Consider the following 17,839-nt stretch of genomic DNA (forward strand, 5'->3'; position numbering starts at 1 on the left):
AATTTAAGAGGCTGTGACTCCACAGAAGATGACAGTGGATCCCTTGCACTGGGATTGTATGTACATTGATGGTGCTGATCACATGCATTTACCTTGATGGAATTATACGTGTTCATGCACATAAGACTGATGAAATATGACTACACTCTTAGAATGCATCAATTTTTACACAGGCCCACCATCATTCAAGATGCCAAACCTGGGAGAAATTGGGTGAAGAGTTATGGAATGTCCCTTTGTTATTTCTTATAACTGCATAAGAATGTACAATGGCTTAAATACAAAAAGTTAACATCATAATTGTGCCCTTATTATCACCATAATAAGCTCTCTAAAAAAATTTATTTCATCCTATTATGCTTTTTAGCTGAATGCAAATACCAGTTCCAGGCCTGGGGAGAATGTGATCTGAATACTGCCTTGAAGACCAGGACTGGAAGTCTGAAGCGAGCTCTTCACAATGCTGACTGCCAGAAGACTGTCACCATCTCCAAGCCCTGTGGCAAACTCACCAAGCCCAAGCCTCAAGGTAAGAAGCTGTCACTAGGGCAGCTTTAATATACTGGGAGACTCAGGCGAAACCCAATTATTCCAGGAGAGAATGTTAAATGAGTTACTGTAGGACAGTGACTAAAAAATGCCCACTTGCAAGTGCCACAGTGTACTTTCTGTAGGCGGTCTCTGACTTCAAGTTGAAGTTCTCTGTACCTTGGTGGTTAGGAACTAAACAGGAATTCAGCCTCAGCAAAACATGCTAATTGAGATGGCTGTTGCATGGATAACATCTGTCTCAAAATTCAAATTGGACAAGATAAATAAACTTATAGAACTCATAATGCAGAAAATTTAAATCAAACCTCTCTCAGATTATCTACAATATAATTTTCACAGCATCAGGAAAGATATGCTATTTATTCCTTTCTTCTACTGCATGAGATGATAGGCTTTATATGTTTTGCATTATTTTAGAGCCTTTACTTGCTTGAAGTGTTTCAGTTTTCGAAGTCAATTCATCACGGAATTTTAAAACTATGCAGAGTACTTGTTCCCAGAATGCCAGGCTCGGCATTCATGCTGAAGATGGTAAAGCAGGTAGTCATGGTTTCATGCAGGTGGGATGCCAGCTGGAGGAGGCCAAAGAGGTGGCAAATCCTTTCATTTCATGGGTAGATAGATTGAATTCTGTCTACTCCAAATCTATAAAGTCTTACCCACCCCCAGTATCTCAGAATGTGAATATATCTAGAAGCATGGACTTTTAAGAGCTAACTAAGTTCAAATGAGGTCATAGGAATGGGACCCAATTTGATATGGTTGATGCTCTTATAAGAGGAGATTAGAAAACAGACACACACAGAGGGAGAGCCATGTGAGGACACAAGGGGAGAAGTGCCAGCCACAGAGAGAAGTCTCACTGGAAATCAGGTCAGTCCAACACTTTGATCTGAGACTTACAGTCCCCAGAATGGTGAGAGAGTGCATGTCTATTCTCTAAGCTGCCTGTGCTGTGGGGCTTCATGTGGCTCCCACAGACGATTCACGCCCGTAAGCTTCAATGAAATCCAAAGTAAAATACCCCCTTGACCTCTCCTTGAATGTGACTCTCAAAATAAAATTGAAAATTCATGCTGTCAGATTTATTGTAAGGAGAAATTCAGATAAATGCTGATGATTAGCCAAAATAAGAGAGAGAAATCCCCCAGACACTGAGGACGGCTGGTGTTTTATACTGACGACAGAGAGGGTTCTTTCCACATGCCAAGTTTTCCATCTTCTGATGTAGTTGGCAATGGAAAGGGCTACCTCCATCTTCAGAGCAGCTGGTTAGTGTGGGACCTCAGATGTTGGGTCTGAGATTTTGGCTGGCCTCCAGGGCAGTTTGTACCAACTTCCAACGTGTTGCTTAGCTAGACAAGACCAGCTAAAAAGCAGGAGGTGTTTTCAGAAATGAAGTTCAGAGATTCAGTGTTCAGACAGACTAATTTCAAAGCAGCAATTGAACCAAAGTGCAGAGAACTCAAGGTGTCCTCTGTGCTCCAGCATTGAGATTCTCTGCCTGAGCTGTATGCAAGAGTTTTCCACAGGAACCTAGAAAATTCCCACTGCCCCAACTTTATCAGACTCACCAGATCACCACTGGTGGTTCTAACAGGATGAATGATCCTTAGAGGATTGTGCTACACTTCCCAAACTGAAAGGTAGTCCTGTTTCAGTATGAGATCCAGTGACCAGGAAAGATGTGCATACACACATCATCCCTGAGGAGGTGGAAGAAGAAGGGAGAGGAAGTTTGATAAAAAGGGGGTAAAAATAAGGAGTCTAGGGTGATGGTGGAGTTGGTGAATATAAAAACTGTCAAAAAACTTAGTAGTCCACAACTAAAAAAGATCCTTAAGGGTATTCAGTAAACACAATACAAGAAGCCTTCCTTTTAGTTGGACTGTTGAATATTTCAGCTAGTTTCCTTTTGTTACTTAGTGATAGTTGATGACTAGATGGGTTTTTCACATTCAGTTTTCAATATGGTGGTTAAAAATAGTTCAAGTGGATAGACATTCTATCATGTTTATCCATATTAAATAATGCGGGTATGTAATTTATTTAAAATGGACTAGCCTCATGCTTCAGAATACTTTTTAGGCATTTTGTAGATCATAAGTTATGCAAATCTAATCTTCCCCTTACACCTAATATGCCTTAGTTAAAAGTAACCAGTCTCTCCCATCTAAAACAGTAAAAGATTTTATAAAAATCATTTTTGGCACTACACATTTTTTTGCACAAAGAATCAATGTTACTGTAGAAGATGAGTCAGGAAGATGTGTCAGACTGGAGTCTTTTTTTTATTAAATGGGATACACAAACACATTCTGTGATGTGTCTTTCTTTGTTTAAATAAAATGCAACTAGTGACACTTGGGATTCCATACTGTTTCTCAAATAATGGTGCATAGAGACTGCAGCTTCCTTCTGTGCATCGTAGCTTATTTTCTTCAGATCAGTGAAAAAGCAGGTGATACTAAGTCAGAACCTCCATGGTGATTATCATGTTTTCCCTCCACACATTGCTCTATGTACTGTACAGACACTACATCATAAGGTCCCATGCAGCATTATTAGAGAGGAGACAAAAACCTGCCTAATGGATGTGGCCAATGCCATATCTCTTAGGAATGACAGAGTCAGGGTTTGGCAAGCTCTGCATTCATACCCCCTTTTCTACCTGTTTATACATTACTGAAATCACATTAATATGAACTAAGCTCTGATGTTTTATTTTCCTTTGATTTAAGAGAAAGCGATCTTTGTAAAGTCCCGTGCCAGTGGGCTGAATGGGAGACAGTACCTGTCCCTCCACACACAGACATTGTTTCTAAGAGTTCTGGAAGAACAGGCTCCGAGAGGTTCAGTGATAATGCCAGAGGCTCTCTAGCTTGTAAACCACAGAGCAGGAAATCAGATGGACACAGCGATGCCTTGCCTTTTCAGTTGCACTTGTCAACTCATGAAACTTTTATCATGTGAGGTATTTTGTTTTTCTGTCTAGACGCATTAAGTGGCAGAGCTTCTGGGAAGTTGTCTATTATCTGATCTAGCCTTCATGTAACAAATGAATACAGCAAAAATCTGATGGCTCAGCCACAGCCATCTTGTCTGGTGGCTATCAGCAGAGCCAGAGTTCTAAGTTTTGTTCTTGTTTGTCTTCTTGGTACATTTTTTTTTTATTTTCTTCTTTCATACATGAGACCTACCTGAAAGGGACTCTCTAATAACTTTCAGACTTTCCAAAATAAATAACATGTGATATTGTGGTCTTGAGGAAGATCAATAATCATTAAAACACATTTACTTATTTCAAATACTCGAGTCTCTGAGGTCATGGCTCGATTCTCCATTCTCTCAGTCATTAGCTTTGTCATCAATCACACAGCCAGGCTTAGTTTTACATTGTTTTTATTTGCTTGTTTAGTACTCTCCTTCCTTCCTTCCTTCCTTCCTTCCTTCCTTCCTTCCTTCCTTCCTTCCTTCCTTCCTTCCTTCCTCCCTCCCTCCCTCCCTCCCTCCCTCCCTCCCTCCGCTCCTTCCTGTTCTCTCTCTCTCTCTCTCTCTCTCTCTCTCTCTCTCTCTCTCTCTCTCTCTCTCCTTCCTTTCTTGCAGTTTAGTTCAGAAAATTCTCTTGGGTTAATATGAAGACTGTGTAATTAGATATCAGAATACAGCATGGTTGTTGGTAGAACTTTCAATACTCACTACTAAGTTGAAAGAAAACTGGAAAATATCTTTGAGACTTGACTGTTGCTAGTAAGGTAAAAAAAATTAGCATAGATGATTGGAAAGTAAAGGGACCTATAATGTCTAGAGTTCCCATCTAAACAATTAGAAAACTGCTAACATTCCACTCAGGCAAAAATTGCATTGAAATTCATTCCAGCACATTCAGGCAACACAGCCTCTAAAATGTAGAATGGGTACTCACTGCTGCTTTATCAATATTGTGCAAAATCTGCTTTCAGGCTCAGCCCACAATCTCAAGGGCATCGAGTATCTTCTTAAATCTCCTTAAATTTGCATGTGGGAAACACTCAAACCAAAGACAACTTCAGCATTGTCTACCCACAAGAAAAGAGGGGTAACAAGAAGAGAGGGATATACTTGGTACATTAAATGGGTATAGCTTTCCTAGGGTTCCAGCCAGGCAGTGTTGCTCTGAGCACTGGCAGATATAATCAGAACTTACTTAATTATTGCCAGCCTAGCAGTGATGACTGAGAGAATAAATGTGTTGGAGACTACAGCTTGTATTTGCTTAGGAAACAAAAGAGTTTTAATTAATCAAGTTTACTTTAATCAGGAAAACTCTGCATTGGCCAGTGATTTTAGATGCATCAATATCCACACCAGTTGGCTAAGCAAAAGGGAGTTTATTCAAGGGTATTACATAGTTCAAAGACTCTCCAGGAGCCCAGTGGATCTGGCCTGGATAGTGCAAGGTCAGTAACAATACAGCCAAAAGCAACAGATATGGGGAAAATATCTCACTACCCAACGTGGGATTATTCTTGCAAAAACCCTTCTGCTGAAATTACCCCCTACTCAGCGCATACAATGCAATGACTCAAAGCCTGAAAAGCTTCATAGCTTGCTCACCAAATCAGACCCTTCTACCTCCCCCACCCTCTTGTGTGTATATATGCGTGGGGGAGGGTATCCAATATCTCCAAATTTGGTCCCTGTTGTGTGTTACTCACATATCATGTATACCTTCATATCTCATTTAAATATATTTGCTTGGTAAATATTAGATATAACTCAGAATCTTGCTGCAAGGGAGTTTGGGAAATATAATTGGCTTTTTAGATTCTACCTATAAGCACAGGATGGCCTGCTACAAGAGTCTTGAATTAGTACTTAGTGGACTGATCTTTCAGAGTGGGCAGGAGTGTTGCAATGTGTTGGAGTCTATATCATTAACTAGCACCCTTCTTTTCTTGGAGTGGAGGAAGTATTGCTGCCATTCCATGGCTACAGCATTGCCTACAGAGGTTTTATTCAAGACAATGAACATATTTAAAATGGTTAGGTCTCTTCTTTTTGAAAAAACCATTATTTTCCTCTCATGGAACTAATTGAGCTGTATTAACAGTGAAGAAAATTATTCTATTCAGATGGAACCACAGCAAAGAACTCAGGAGATTTCCTGAATCTTGTGTTTCAAGGGTCCCCTTAAATGATTGGATCACTTAGAAATTAGAAAATGACTGGGACAAGCAAGGGTCCTGGGAGGGACCCCTCTGCGGGGAAACAGGGTCCTACGACCAGCGTCATCTTTGTGAGGACTGCAGCCCATGGAACAGACATCATCCTCTAGCTAGCACAGGCATGTGGGGCCTGGAACTGAGACTTATGTGGGAACTTCAGTGAGCTATGAATTTTCTGTGGGTTGTAAATGATATTGCTTAACCAGTTTGGACTATTCAAGGATTTTGGATATGGCAGTTGCTTTTTACATTAGAAGCATTAGTGATATCTTGAAGTTCATTTAGGGCTTGCTTAGTTGGGAGGGTGGCCATTGGCTTTTAAGTTGTCTGGCACCCGGGGCTTGTCCAAAATGTTTCTGGGATGGTCCATGGTGCAAGCTCAAAGTGAGATGTCTGTCCTGCAGGTGACTGAGGAAATGAATGGAAGTTGGTCAGCCAGCTCTGTTACAATCCACAATCTGCTACCAGGTGCTTGTTGAATTTCTCCACTCATGATAATGCCCATTCTTTTTTTTTTTCCTCCAGCTATTTCTAAAAGTTTTCCATCTCATTGCTCTGTCTGGCACAGCTGCCTAGCTTTCTCTTAGGTTTGATGATTCATCTTTACAGATCAAAAGAAAGGCCACTGTCTCAGAGCCAGGCTCCGCTGTGTGCAGCGCACAGCTTTTGGCAGCTGACTATTGAATGGGAAAATGGGTCAGTAAAGTGATATTCCCAGCATTCTCCATTCTCTCTCCATCAAATAGATTTCTGTTGTTTGTTCTTTTGAAGATAAAAGAAGTTCCTCAACATTTTCCCCATTTTGGGAGGCTCTGTCATCCAGCAGAAAGAGGCATAGCTGTACTGTGCATACAGACTTTTCGAGGCTCTGGGACTTCTAACCACGTGGAGAGAGTCTATGGTGTAGAATCTCCATGCAGGATGGCTCAGGACCTGCCTGCACCCCTGAGATTCTTTGGCTGGAAAAGGGGGTGCTGAGGACCTTTGTCCTTCCATTTGGACAGCAGGAGAGGCAGCATGGGTACATTGTAGGACTTCCATGCTTCTTGGTCAGAGAGAAACCCTCTTTTTCAGTTTGGGCTCAGATTTTCATTTTGTGGCTATTCTGCTTATGGAAATGTTCAACAGCACCTACATCTTTATTTCCTATTGGATATATAATATTATATCCAAAGCAAGATCTGATTTTGTTTCTTTCATGTCAAAGTGATGTGTTTTGTCTTCCAAACTGCAGACAGTAAATACAACATAGCATTGCTGTTAAGATGAAATGAAGATATATTATACATATATATGAAATTCCCCCAAAATAAACAAAGAATATTATTAAAGAAAAATGAAAATGAGGACCATAAGTAATGTGCTTGATAAATGTGCAATAATTTTGACACTATTTTCCTGTTTTCTACATCCTGTTCATGTAGGCATTTTCAGTGGTTTTTCTTTGTTTTCCTCTCTCTGTCTCTCTCTCCCTCTCTCTCTCTGTCTCTGTGTATCTCTCTGTCTCTGTCTCTCTCTCTCTCTCTTTCTCTCTCTCTCTTAAGCAAGGCGGGTCTCACAATGAGGTCAGGCTGGCCTAGAAGTCACTGTATAGCTCAGAGCTCAGGTTGATCCTGAATTCACAATTCTCCTGCCTCACCTTCCTTAGTGGTGGTATTGCGTGGTAGTGCACCACCATGGCCAATGTTGAAGTGGGTATTTACACCTCCAGTGTAAGAAGACCTGTGGTGATTGCAGTAGTAACTAGCCATGAGTTTCTCGTGTAGTTCACAGCTTAGCGTAGTGTGTATCTGCTACTACTGAATAGGCACAAAACACTCAATTACAACCTGCAACTTCCGGTTTCACAGCCGAGGAAGCTGAAGCTGTAGGGAAGCCAGGCACTTAGAGCAGGATTCCATCCTAACCAGCAGAGTTGTGGACTTAGACACATGGTAGTTTGAGTAGGGATCTCCTGTGCCACATACAGCTTTTCCCTGTGTAATTCAGTATAGATGTCATGACTCCTGTGTAAAAAAGGTCATGAATTTCAGACACATCCTAAATCTTTACCAGCCTTCCTGAGAATCATCCTGCTTGGACTTTCCCTGATCTTTGCTCCACACATTGTCTATGTGCTTTGCGCCAGTCAAGCCAAAGGTCCAAACTTCAGGAGATAGATGGATGGGACATGACTGGAGTGGATGGATGAAAGAATGGATGGTATATCCACCTGTACTGTCTTACCTGGCTCACTGAGGTACACTGTTCACCCACTGGCTTCCTGCATCTGCTGAGGAATCACTGCTAAAAGTTCACCAGGAAGAAGATTCTCCTGGGTGTTTAGATCTTGTCCTTAAGTCAAGAACTTTTGGTCCTACTTGCCAAGGCATACATAGGAACGAAGAACTATAAATATTTGTAGGGTTTACTTCACTCGATGTCTGCTTTCATCTCCCTGGGTAAATTCCACACTTTGGAGGCTCATTAGTTGTGCACACAGAACGCAGCTCTATAATAATTAGTACTAAAGAAGGCAGCATAATCGAACAACGTTCACACTAATTACTTTTTGGGCTGAGGATATTGGGTATTCCCTCTCCAGAAGCTTTTGTATTTCTGTCTTCTAATTTCTGAATCAAGAATTACTTCTTGTGCTTTTTGTAGTTTGTTATTTCTTTTCTTGAGCATCATACAAGTAGTTTATTTATTGGATATTTGTTATATGGCAAGCCTTATGCTAATTTATTGGCGTGGCTTGTCTCCCTTAATCCTCATAACAATTTATAGGAGTTTTACCACATTTTATAGTCTAGGAATTGTAATTTGTATAAGTTGACCCTCCCAGTAAGTGACCAATCTTGAAACTGAAGTTGAGATTTCTATACCAAGGACGCCCAGAAGAATTTATAAAAATAAAATTGATAATTTGTTCTTGTTTTCTTTTGTGATGATTTAAAACAGCCAGCCATATAAATACATTTGGGGCCATTTATGATTGAATCCAATCAGACAATTCCTGGCTTAAGTTTCTCTTTGTATATAGTAATTGCATTGAAACCAAAGGGCAACTTTTAGTACTGTATTCATCCAACTGAGGCCCTACAAGAAGGATGTAGTTTTTTAAAGTGAGGAATAGTAGATCAAGCCACCCTGCCATACTAGTGATCTCCCAGACAGAACCAGATAGTCTCGATTCTGTTGTGAGCTTCGTGGAGGCTCTGGTCTCTCTCTCTATCTGCAGCATATCTGTCCTGTAACAAGGGCTGTCAGGAGGGACTGACTCATCCACACTCCCCGCAGTCCTCCTCAGCTCTGCACTGATGCAGAGCTGGCAGGAGCCCATAGGGAAATCAAAGCAGACTGGCTGGTGCTCAGGACGCAGAGGCAGTGAAAGGAAAGAAAACAAACAAAGGCTTTTTCTAGAAGAGTAAGCAATATTCATGGGAAAATTCATCAGAAATCCAAAGGCTGGGAGCAGGTAAAAGTGTTCCTGGGCTCCTTACAGGGTAAGTCTGGAGATATTTTTCATTGATTAAAGTGTTCATAGTATTCACTCTTAGGAGACTTTCAAAACCTATTTTTGTTCTAGAAAAAAATCGAAACTCCTTATTTTCTGACTTTCATCTAGACACACAAGAATAATAAATTCAGCTGCTACAAAAGCTACTGTCGAGAATGTGAAAGATTCAGAGAGAGCGATGAAGATCTAGTCTTGACTGTGTTAAAGATGGGTCCTGGGGTCTCATCCACTTGGAACCAGGAGTACCTGTGTGGAGACGTGAGAACAGGACTAATGTCGTGTGTGTTTGTGTGACCATTATTGAACACAAAATCTGACATAAATTTTCCAGTGTTAATATTTGTAATTAAATAATGGATTGGACTGTGACATTTTTGTACACATATGACAACATGCTTTGCTCACTTCACCTCCCATTACTTCCCATGTCACCTTTCCACCTCTTTCTGGTCACCTCCCTCCCTCAGATAGTCTCCCCCTTTGCTTTTATGTCATAAGTCACACACCTACATATATAGATTTGGATTCTAAATATGACAGAAGACACACAGTGGTTCTCGCTCTCCCTCCTCTATAAGCCTCTTTATATTTTAAGGTGTGTACATGTGCATGTGCTAGGTGGGGGGTGAAGTTAGCTGTCTTCTTCATTAGCTTCTCCACCCTGTCTGTTGAGACAAGATCTCTCACTGAACCAGGATCACCAATTTGGTTAGGCTGCCTGGGCAATGACCCTCTATGTTCTCTCTCTCTCTCTCTCTCTCTCATTACCTATGCTGGGTTACAGACACGCACTGCAGAGACCATCCTGGCAAAGCTTGTCCTTGTACGTGAGTTCTAGGGCTCTGAGCTCAAGTCCTCATACTCTTGCAACAAGCATCCTGCCTGCTGGTCCACCTTCCCAGGCCCAGCCTCTTTTGTCCTCAACACCAGTACGTTACAATTGCAGCATAGTCTCTTCTTCCGTAGGCCAAATGAAAAAAGCAAGAGACATATATTTTGACCTTCTATAGTGGGTCTTAAGGATATACATACATGAGCTGCTTTGGTAATAATTAAGTGATGTATTAATTTACTAGACCTGCTATAACAAAGCATCCCAGACTCAGCACCCTAAACAACACATTTACATTTCTTCATGATTCTAGAAGCTACAAGTAAGAGAACAAGATCTGTGTAGGTTGGTATCTTCTGACATCTCTCCATTTGGCTTGGAAATGACTGATTTCTTCCAGTGTCCTCACTGTGTGTGAACTGTCTCTTCTGAGGACAGCAGTCACCAGATTAGGCCTTCATTTTGACTGAATTACTCCTGCAAAGGCTCTATCTCCAGATATATTGGCTCTATGAGATACGTGGATTGAAATTTTAGCATGGACTTTGGAGAACACATTTAACCCATAAAAACCCTCATTTAATCCATGCCAATGATTTTTTGAACCCCTGAGAAAAATTCATATGGAAGCAAACAAGGAACAATTCAGAGGGTTATACTTTAGGATGCAAAAATCTTCACATCCTGAAGTTCAAGCTTCTCCTCATTTTGTGAATCATAATTATTTTTATTGGTGCTGATCTTCTTATATTAGAGTATTTATCAGGTATGGTGGTGGAAAACAATAGTGAGCTAAGTGGAAATGTGACATTTCTAACAGATCCCATCAATATAATTGTTTATCATCTATAATATGGCAAATGTTCTACCTGAGTCCTTGTTTGAGAAATAATATATTAAATATTTAGATATCTTCCCTGTTGCCTCAGGGTGGAAGAAGTCAGTAGGGAAGGCATTGCTGAGTGCAAGGTCATGGCAGTGGTTCACCAACTCAGGAAAGAGGAGAGAATTTTGCAGAAAAATCTGTGTGTGTGAATAGGTGGTTAAAATATGAGGGTTATGCAATTACATTAGTGAAATAATAATAAAAAATTGTCCATTTTCTACCTGATATATTCAAGTGTCAAGCCAGTCAGTGACTCTGACACATGAACACATGGCTGGCTTTTCTCTTGTGTCAACTGTACATAGAAAGTACATTATAAAATTACTGAGAAAGCAATGAAGACATAATATGCCCGTCCCCTCCCCTCAAACACAAAAAATGTGGTAAGTTGGCAGGAAAAGGAGTCTGGGATACTTGTAGAAAGGAAAATAAACTTGGCTTACATTATTTTATTTGTCATTATTATCTATTCACATTATTTATTGATATTTGTTTATTTATTTATAAGTTTATGATAGGTGTGTGAGTTCCTTTGGAAAATACTTAACTTCTTTAGGGACTTTTATTAACTTGGTTCTATTTGGTTGAAATAAATAATCTTCCTGTACTATACAACTGTGTATAATATTTAATATATTATATATTATTAATCATATTAACAGCATATATTATTAAATGACTTTATAATGATTTAATATCAATATATTTTAATATTTAACAATATTTGTAGGTGATTTTTCCTGTCCCAACTGCCTACACCCAAATAATCACTCAAAGGCTTAATATAAATTACAAATGCCAATAGCTCAGGCTTGTTACTAACTAGCTCTTACTAGCTCTATTAACCTATGTGCCACACTGAGGCTCATGGCTTTTGCCTCTGTCCCATTTAGTATGTCTGACTCATTCTCCATCAGGCTGGTGATTCTCTCACCCTGTCCTTTCTCATCTTATCACTCTCAGTTTGGCTCTCCTGCCTAACTTTATCTTGTTCAGGTACTGGCCAGTCAGCTTATTTATTAAACCAATCACAGTGACATGTATTCACACAGTGTATAAAGGATTATTCCACAGCAAATATTTATGTTTGTAATATAAATATATATATATAATACAAATATATATATATGTATATGTATATGTATATAATTCAAGTGGAACTCAGTGAGAATTTAATGAAAGTCAGCATTTTTGGAGAGCTCAGGCAACTAGAACCTGGATTGAGGTAAAAAAAAAAGAGTCATGCATTTCTGGGTCCACAAAGCTCATTGTCAGTTTTGAGGTGCAGTGTGAGAAATCATACATTTCTTGTGAATGAGGTAGCTCATTCTTAAGTGCCAGTGAGTCACTTTAAATAGGTCTACCAAATATATTAACTATTTTGATGATATCCAGCCTTCAGGATGTATTTACACTATGATTTTTCTATATGGTAGTGATAGGTTCCTATTCATTTGGTAGGTTACTGTAATTCATTGACCCAAACAAACTCATAGTAGACTCCTGAACTCTGAAAGCACAGCATGCACTTTTGAGTCTTTTATTTTATCCACTAGGATAGAGTGACTTATTTCTGTTGTTGTCATTGATTTCTCCCATTGCTTTACTGAACCAAAGCTACTTAGCTCAAGCCAACAGGAAACAAGGGCTGATATTTGACATCATTTCTCTCATAATTTCCTTTTTAGTTTTATGTACATTTAATAGCCATATGAGATACAAGAACCACATAGTATGGCTCATATAATTCCTCTTCATTCTTCTTATACTGTCTTAGCCAGTGTTCTATTGCTGTGAAGAGATACCATGACCATGGCAACTCTTATAAAGAAAAGCATTTAATTGGGCCTGGCTTACAATTTCAGAGGTTTAGTCCATTATTATCATGGAGGGAACATAGCTACAAGCAGGCAGACATTGCTCTGGAGGAGCTGCACTTTATACACCTGGATCCACAGGCAACAGGACAAAAGAAACCCTGGGATTGATTTGAGCATTTGAAACCTCAAAGCCCACCTCCAGTACCACACTTCCTCCAGCAAGGCCACACCTCCTAAGCCTTGTCTAGTAGTGAGGCTCCCTAATGACCAAGCATTCCATTCTAATGTAAGAGCCTATGGGGCCATTCCTATTCTAACCACCACATGACCTCTCTTCTTCCCTGTCATTTTTGCTATGAAACTGAGATAAATCTGCCCCAGAATACTCACCTCTTCAATTTAATGCGGAAGTACTGGTCCTTAAAGTGTTTAAATGGCTGTTACTCCCTCAGGGCTGCCTTCTGACACCATTTCTCTCATTTTCCTAGTATAGAGAATAGTTTAGAAGTTACTCCGTCAACTGCATAGCAGTTGTTCCTAAAGGACTGGGGAGAGAGGAAGAAGGGATGACTCCTGTTCTTTGATTATTCAGTTTTGTGGAGCAAATTGACTGTGATAAGATTCCATAGAAACTGCTGATAAAAATTTAGGTTAGAACTCACAAGAAGTGAAGTTGTGATACAGATCTGGAGCTTCAAAATGCTCTATTCTTCTATCCAGGAAATCTTCTCCTTATTATCTATACTCAGACAGAAATTTTAAAGCTTCTTGGTTTGTGAGCAAAAACAACAAAAGTGATGACAGCAATCCAAATGAACTACAAAAGAAGAACTGTTAAAAATAAGGGTTACTTTATTTTATGTCAGGGAATTCTACTTGGTCATGTTTCAAGGTTTATACAAGTATTGCAGAAAGTCGATTCAACAGATTTTAAAATATTTATTTATTTTTATTTTATGTGTATGAGTGTTTTGTCTACACATATGCCCACGGAGGTCAGAAGAGGGCATCAGATTCCCTGGGACTGGAGTTCTATGTGGATGCTGGGAACATAACCCAGGTCCAAGGCTAGAGCAGCAAATACTTTTAACCACTGCGCCATCTCTCTAGCACTCACAGTTTTCAGTGCATTCCTAATAAAAAACAATAGGAAGAAATACAAGTAGAATTTACCAATAACCATTTTGTTTCCATATTGGGAAATGATGGACAACTCTTGTTAACATGTAAATGTTTCTATATTGTCTACATGAGCTCATGCTACATTTAAAAACAGGAAAGTTATTAATATTTCTAAGAATGATGAAATAACTCAGAGGGGAGAAATGATCTTTTTTTCATACTGCCTAGTATTCATAAACATTTTTCTTCTTAGTAATTCATCTTCCTTGTGGATGCTCTCTATTTCATGTCACAGGAATCTGCAATGCATTTGCAGTAAATTAGCAAGGAAAATTGGCCTCAAAGTTATTAAAACCCTGGCATGATCTTTAACATAAGTGTGGCCTTTAAAATACTTTAAACATTTGAAATATACACATAGAACAATCTTGAAAACATTTCTCTTTGGATTTTTTGTGATGTCAACTCTTTGAAGATGCAGCTTGTTCCTTTCACCTTTCACTTTCACATGGGAGAATCTCAAGCTGCATCTGATCTATAGTGGAGATGGCATGCATATTTATTTCTCACTGAATAAATGGATGTTTGGGAGGCAGTTGTAGTGAAGTGGGATCTCAGAGGCCATCATCTCACACAGTACTCCCCATATTCTTCCATGAGGATGCAGGCTTTATTCTTACCAATTGGCAGAAAACAAATGCAGATTGACTGATTTCCCCAACACAGGGCTGATCTATGTCAGACAGTGACAGGAAGCAATGCTGTAAGTTGGCGCTTGCTTTTTGGTATGCTCTTAACAAAAGTCTCAGTGCTTCTGCATGGAGAAAATGGGCCCAGGATGGATTGCTATATGGCTCATATCATTCCTCCCCATTCTTATTATTTCCTTTGTCTTTCCTACTGATAGTTCTAGTTTGGCCTTTTTTTTTTTTCAGATTGCCAATTTACAAATAGTGACAAGGAAATTTATTATTAATTATGAAAGCTTGGCATTTAGCTAAACTTGATTTTAACTAGGTCTTATAACTTAATTAACCCATATTTTTCAATCCATGTTTGGCCACGTGACTTCTTGCCTCATCTCCATACTGCACATCCTGCTTTCCTCTGCATCTCCTTGGTGAATTGCTCATGCCTAGATTCCTCCTCCTCTTCCTTTCTTTCCCATGTAATCCTACCTATCCTCTCCTGTCTAGCTAATGGCCATTCAGCACTTCATTACACCAATCACAGCAATACATCTTCACACAGTAGACAACATCAGGTAGTTGCTATTCTTTGCAATAAGTCTCTTGGTTCTTGGAGACCATAATAATGATGAAGCTTATATTCATGATTCATAGCAATAGGAGGCATTTGGAATTTTACTGTTTTGTTAGAAAGCCTCAGGATTTTAGAAACACTTTCCAACACATTGCAAATACAATAGCATCTCTAATGTAATAGTGCTAACTGCTACAGAGCTACAATCATCTTGTGTCTGCATCCCAACTTTGAGCATTATCCTGTATAAACTTAGTCATTGGCTAAGGAAAGGATGAGAGTTTACAAACCCAGGGAGCTAAAACATCAGTGTGTAGCCATGATGTATGCATGTCTCTTTTTGTCTACATGTGCCCATAATACATTTAAAATGTCTGGAACAAGGATGTCCCTTAGGTATCACTGAAGGGACAAAGCAGACATTCTTCCAGGAGGTAGCCCTTCCTCTTGCATGTCTCACAGTTGCTCATTTTCTGGCAAGCATGTCTGCTTCACAGTCTCAGTGCAGGACGGAGAAAGTGATGATGAGCCTGGGGATTGAGTTAACATTTGGTATGTCATACCACTTGGTTCTGTTCAATGTGAACTAAGGTTCCCTACTGTTACACATCATTGTCTGGATCCTCCTGGCTCTTAATGCTTTGCACAGTGGCCACTGCATGATCATTATAAAGCACTTGATTTTACCAAGTGAAGTTCTGCCCTAGATCAAGTGGGGACCCTCATGATCACACCAAAGCTTTGTCTTATGGTCACCTTGAAGACTACTGAAATGAAACTGACTTTATCCACAGAGTTAATTCAGGTCTCATTCTTAAAAATAAGAAAGCAATGTTAACCTTCCAAATGTGACTCATTATGTTCTCATATCAGTAAAAGAGAGATAGTAAAAAGATTGAAAAGAAAAGGATGGAGCCATTTGGTGCAATTCCTAATGGGTTTATGAGTGGATCTAGTATAAAGGGGGTTGATACCCTCTGTTTGATTTACTCAACTCTGTATGATCCTTTAGACAAAGCTCCCTTCGACTACATACTATATGGTCCATAGTTTTACTATAAAGAGCTGCCTGAATATGTTAGTAGCTGTCAAGATCCAGACTAGATGCACATTGGAACTGTTTGCTTAGAAAGAAAAAAAGTGAATGTTAATGAACATTTCCAGTTGAAGGGACTGTGAAAGCATTGGAACTAAGCAAGGCTACTAAAGCCTTCCATCAAGAAGAGGCCTGGTTTATTCCTAAGAGAGGCCAGCCTGCTACATAAGTTTTCTAAGCAGGACCCTTAAACATGTTTGACATTCCAAATGGAGGCAACCAACAAGGTAACAAGCATGTTTAACTATTCACATAGATAGGCTGTGTTCTTCTTGCCTATTCTTATATGTACTCCCCCAACTCTTGTTTGTACACATGCACACATACTGGCAACTTCACGGGAGCAAACATCTTGTGTGTTGATCTTGGCCAGTTATAAGAAAATTGGCGTTCCTTTCATAGATTAGTACCTTGATGCTATTTTCTTTTTCTTTTAAATTGCAGCAGAATCAAAGAAGAAGAAAAAGGAAGGCAAGAAGCAGGAGAAGATGCTGGATTAAAAGGTGCCACCTTCCGTGGACCAGGAAAAGAACATCAGCAAACAGGATAGTTAACTATTACATTTATACCTACTGTAGGCTTTTTATTCAACTGTTATCTGTAGCTTAAGTATGTGATAGGAAAAAAAACAGAGAAAAGAAAATTTTTTGTAGTAGCGTTTTTTTTTTTTGTTTTGTTTTTTTAAAAATGTATACCATAGACCCAATAGGGGCTTATAATAAAGGACTGTAATACTGTTTAGGAAGTTGAGCTATAGTATGTGATAGGTGGTAGGCAATTGAGGTAAGTTTTTTGAAGTTATGTGATGTTTCACAGTTAAATCTTTTTTTCTTTAAATTTTTTTTTTTTTTACATTTTCCCCTTCTTGGGCAGCAATTTAAATGTTACAACCATGTAAACTACTTCTCTTGCTAGATAGATTTTCACCTAAACTTTTTTTTTCCAATTGAGAAAAATATAAACTAAACAAAGCAGCAATAAAATATAATCATTCTATTGGAGAGAAATACATTGTTTTCTGCTGGTGGATGTTTTCTTTAAAAATTAGCAAATCGAGAGAAGGAGAAAGGCAAAACAATGATGTAGTACAATGTTGATTTTTGTTTTATAAGAAAAGCATTAAAATATGAAACTCACTTTGGCAGAAACTTTGGTTTCTTGATGAAATAATTTTTCCATCCGAGGAAAAAAATCTAGGGAAATAAATCAAATTGATGCTGAATAAAAGGTGCTTTGCGTGCAGTAATTTCATATTGTAATTCTCCTTTTGTCAGCCATGCTGTAAAAGTCCATCATGCAAGCTAGTTAAATTCCTCATGGGCACAAATGTTACTCAAGTGTTTTTTCTTTTCTTTTGTGTTTTGGTAAATTGTACAGGCCGAGCACCCCCAAACACCAAATCTGATGTGCACCAAAGCCTCAACACTTTTGTGCACAGACCTGACCTCACACATGGAAACTTGCACCCATGGCTCTGGGGAAGACTCAGCAGAAATGCAGGCACATAGAAGTATTGCATACACTTACCTGGGATTATGTGTACAAGGTGTATAAGAAAC

At 39.2% G+C, this 17,839-nt stretch overlaps 1 protein-coding gene across 1 annotated transcript in view; it reads left to right on the forward strand.

The window, feature by feature from the left end:
• Positions 1-17,526, forward strand: part of Ptn (pleiotrophin) — an 85,039-nt gene extending 67,513 nt beyond the window's left edge. Inside the window, exons 4-5 of the mRNA XM_006996658.4 lie at positions 368-529; positions 16,725-17,526. Coding sequence (XP_006996720.1) covers positions 368-529; positions 16,725-16,780 — 218 coding nt within the window. The 3' untranslated portion in view covers positions 16,781-17,526. The remainder of the gene's footprint in view (positions 1-367; positions 530-16,724) is intronic.
• The last annotated feature ends 313 nt before the right edge of the window (positions 17,527-17,839 follow it).

Source organism: Peromyscus maniculatus, chromosome 3 (assembly GCF_049852395.1).
Source record: "Peromyscus maniculatus bairdii isolate BWxNUB_F1_BW_parent chromosome 3, HU_Pman_BW_mat_3.1, whole genome shotgun sequence".
Lineage (NCBI taxonomy): Eukaryota > Metazoa > Chordata > Mammalia > Rodentia > Cricetidae > Peromyscus > Peromyscus maniculatus.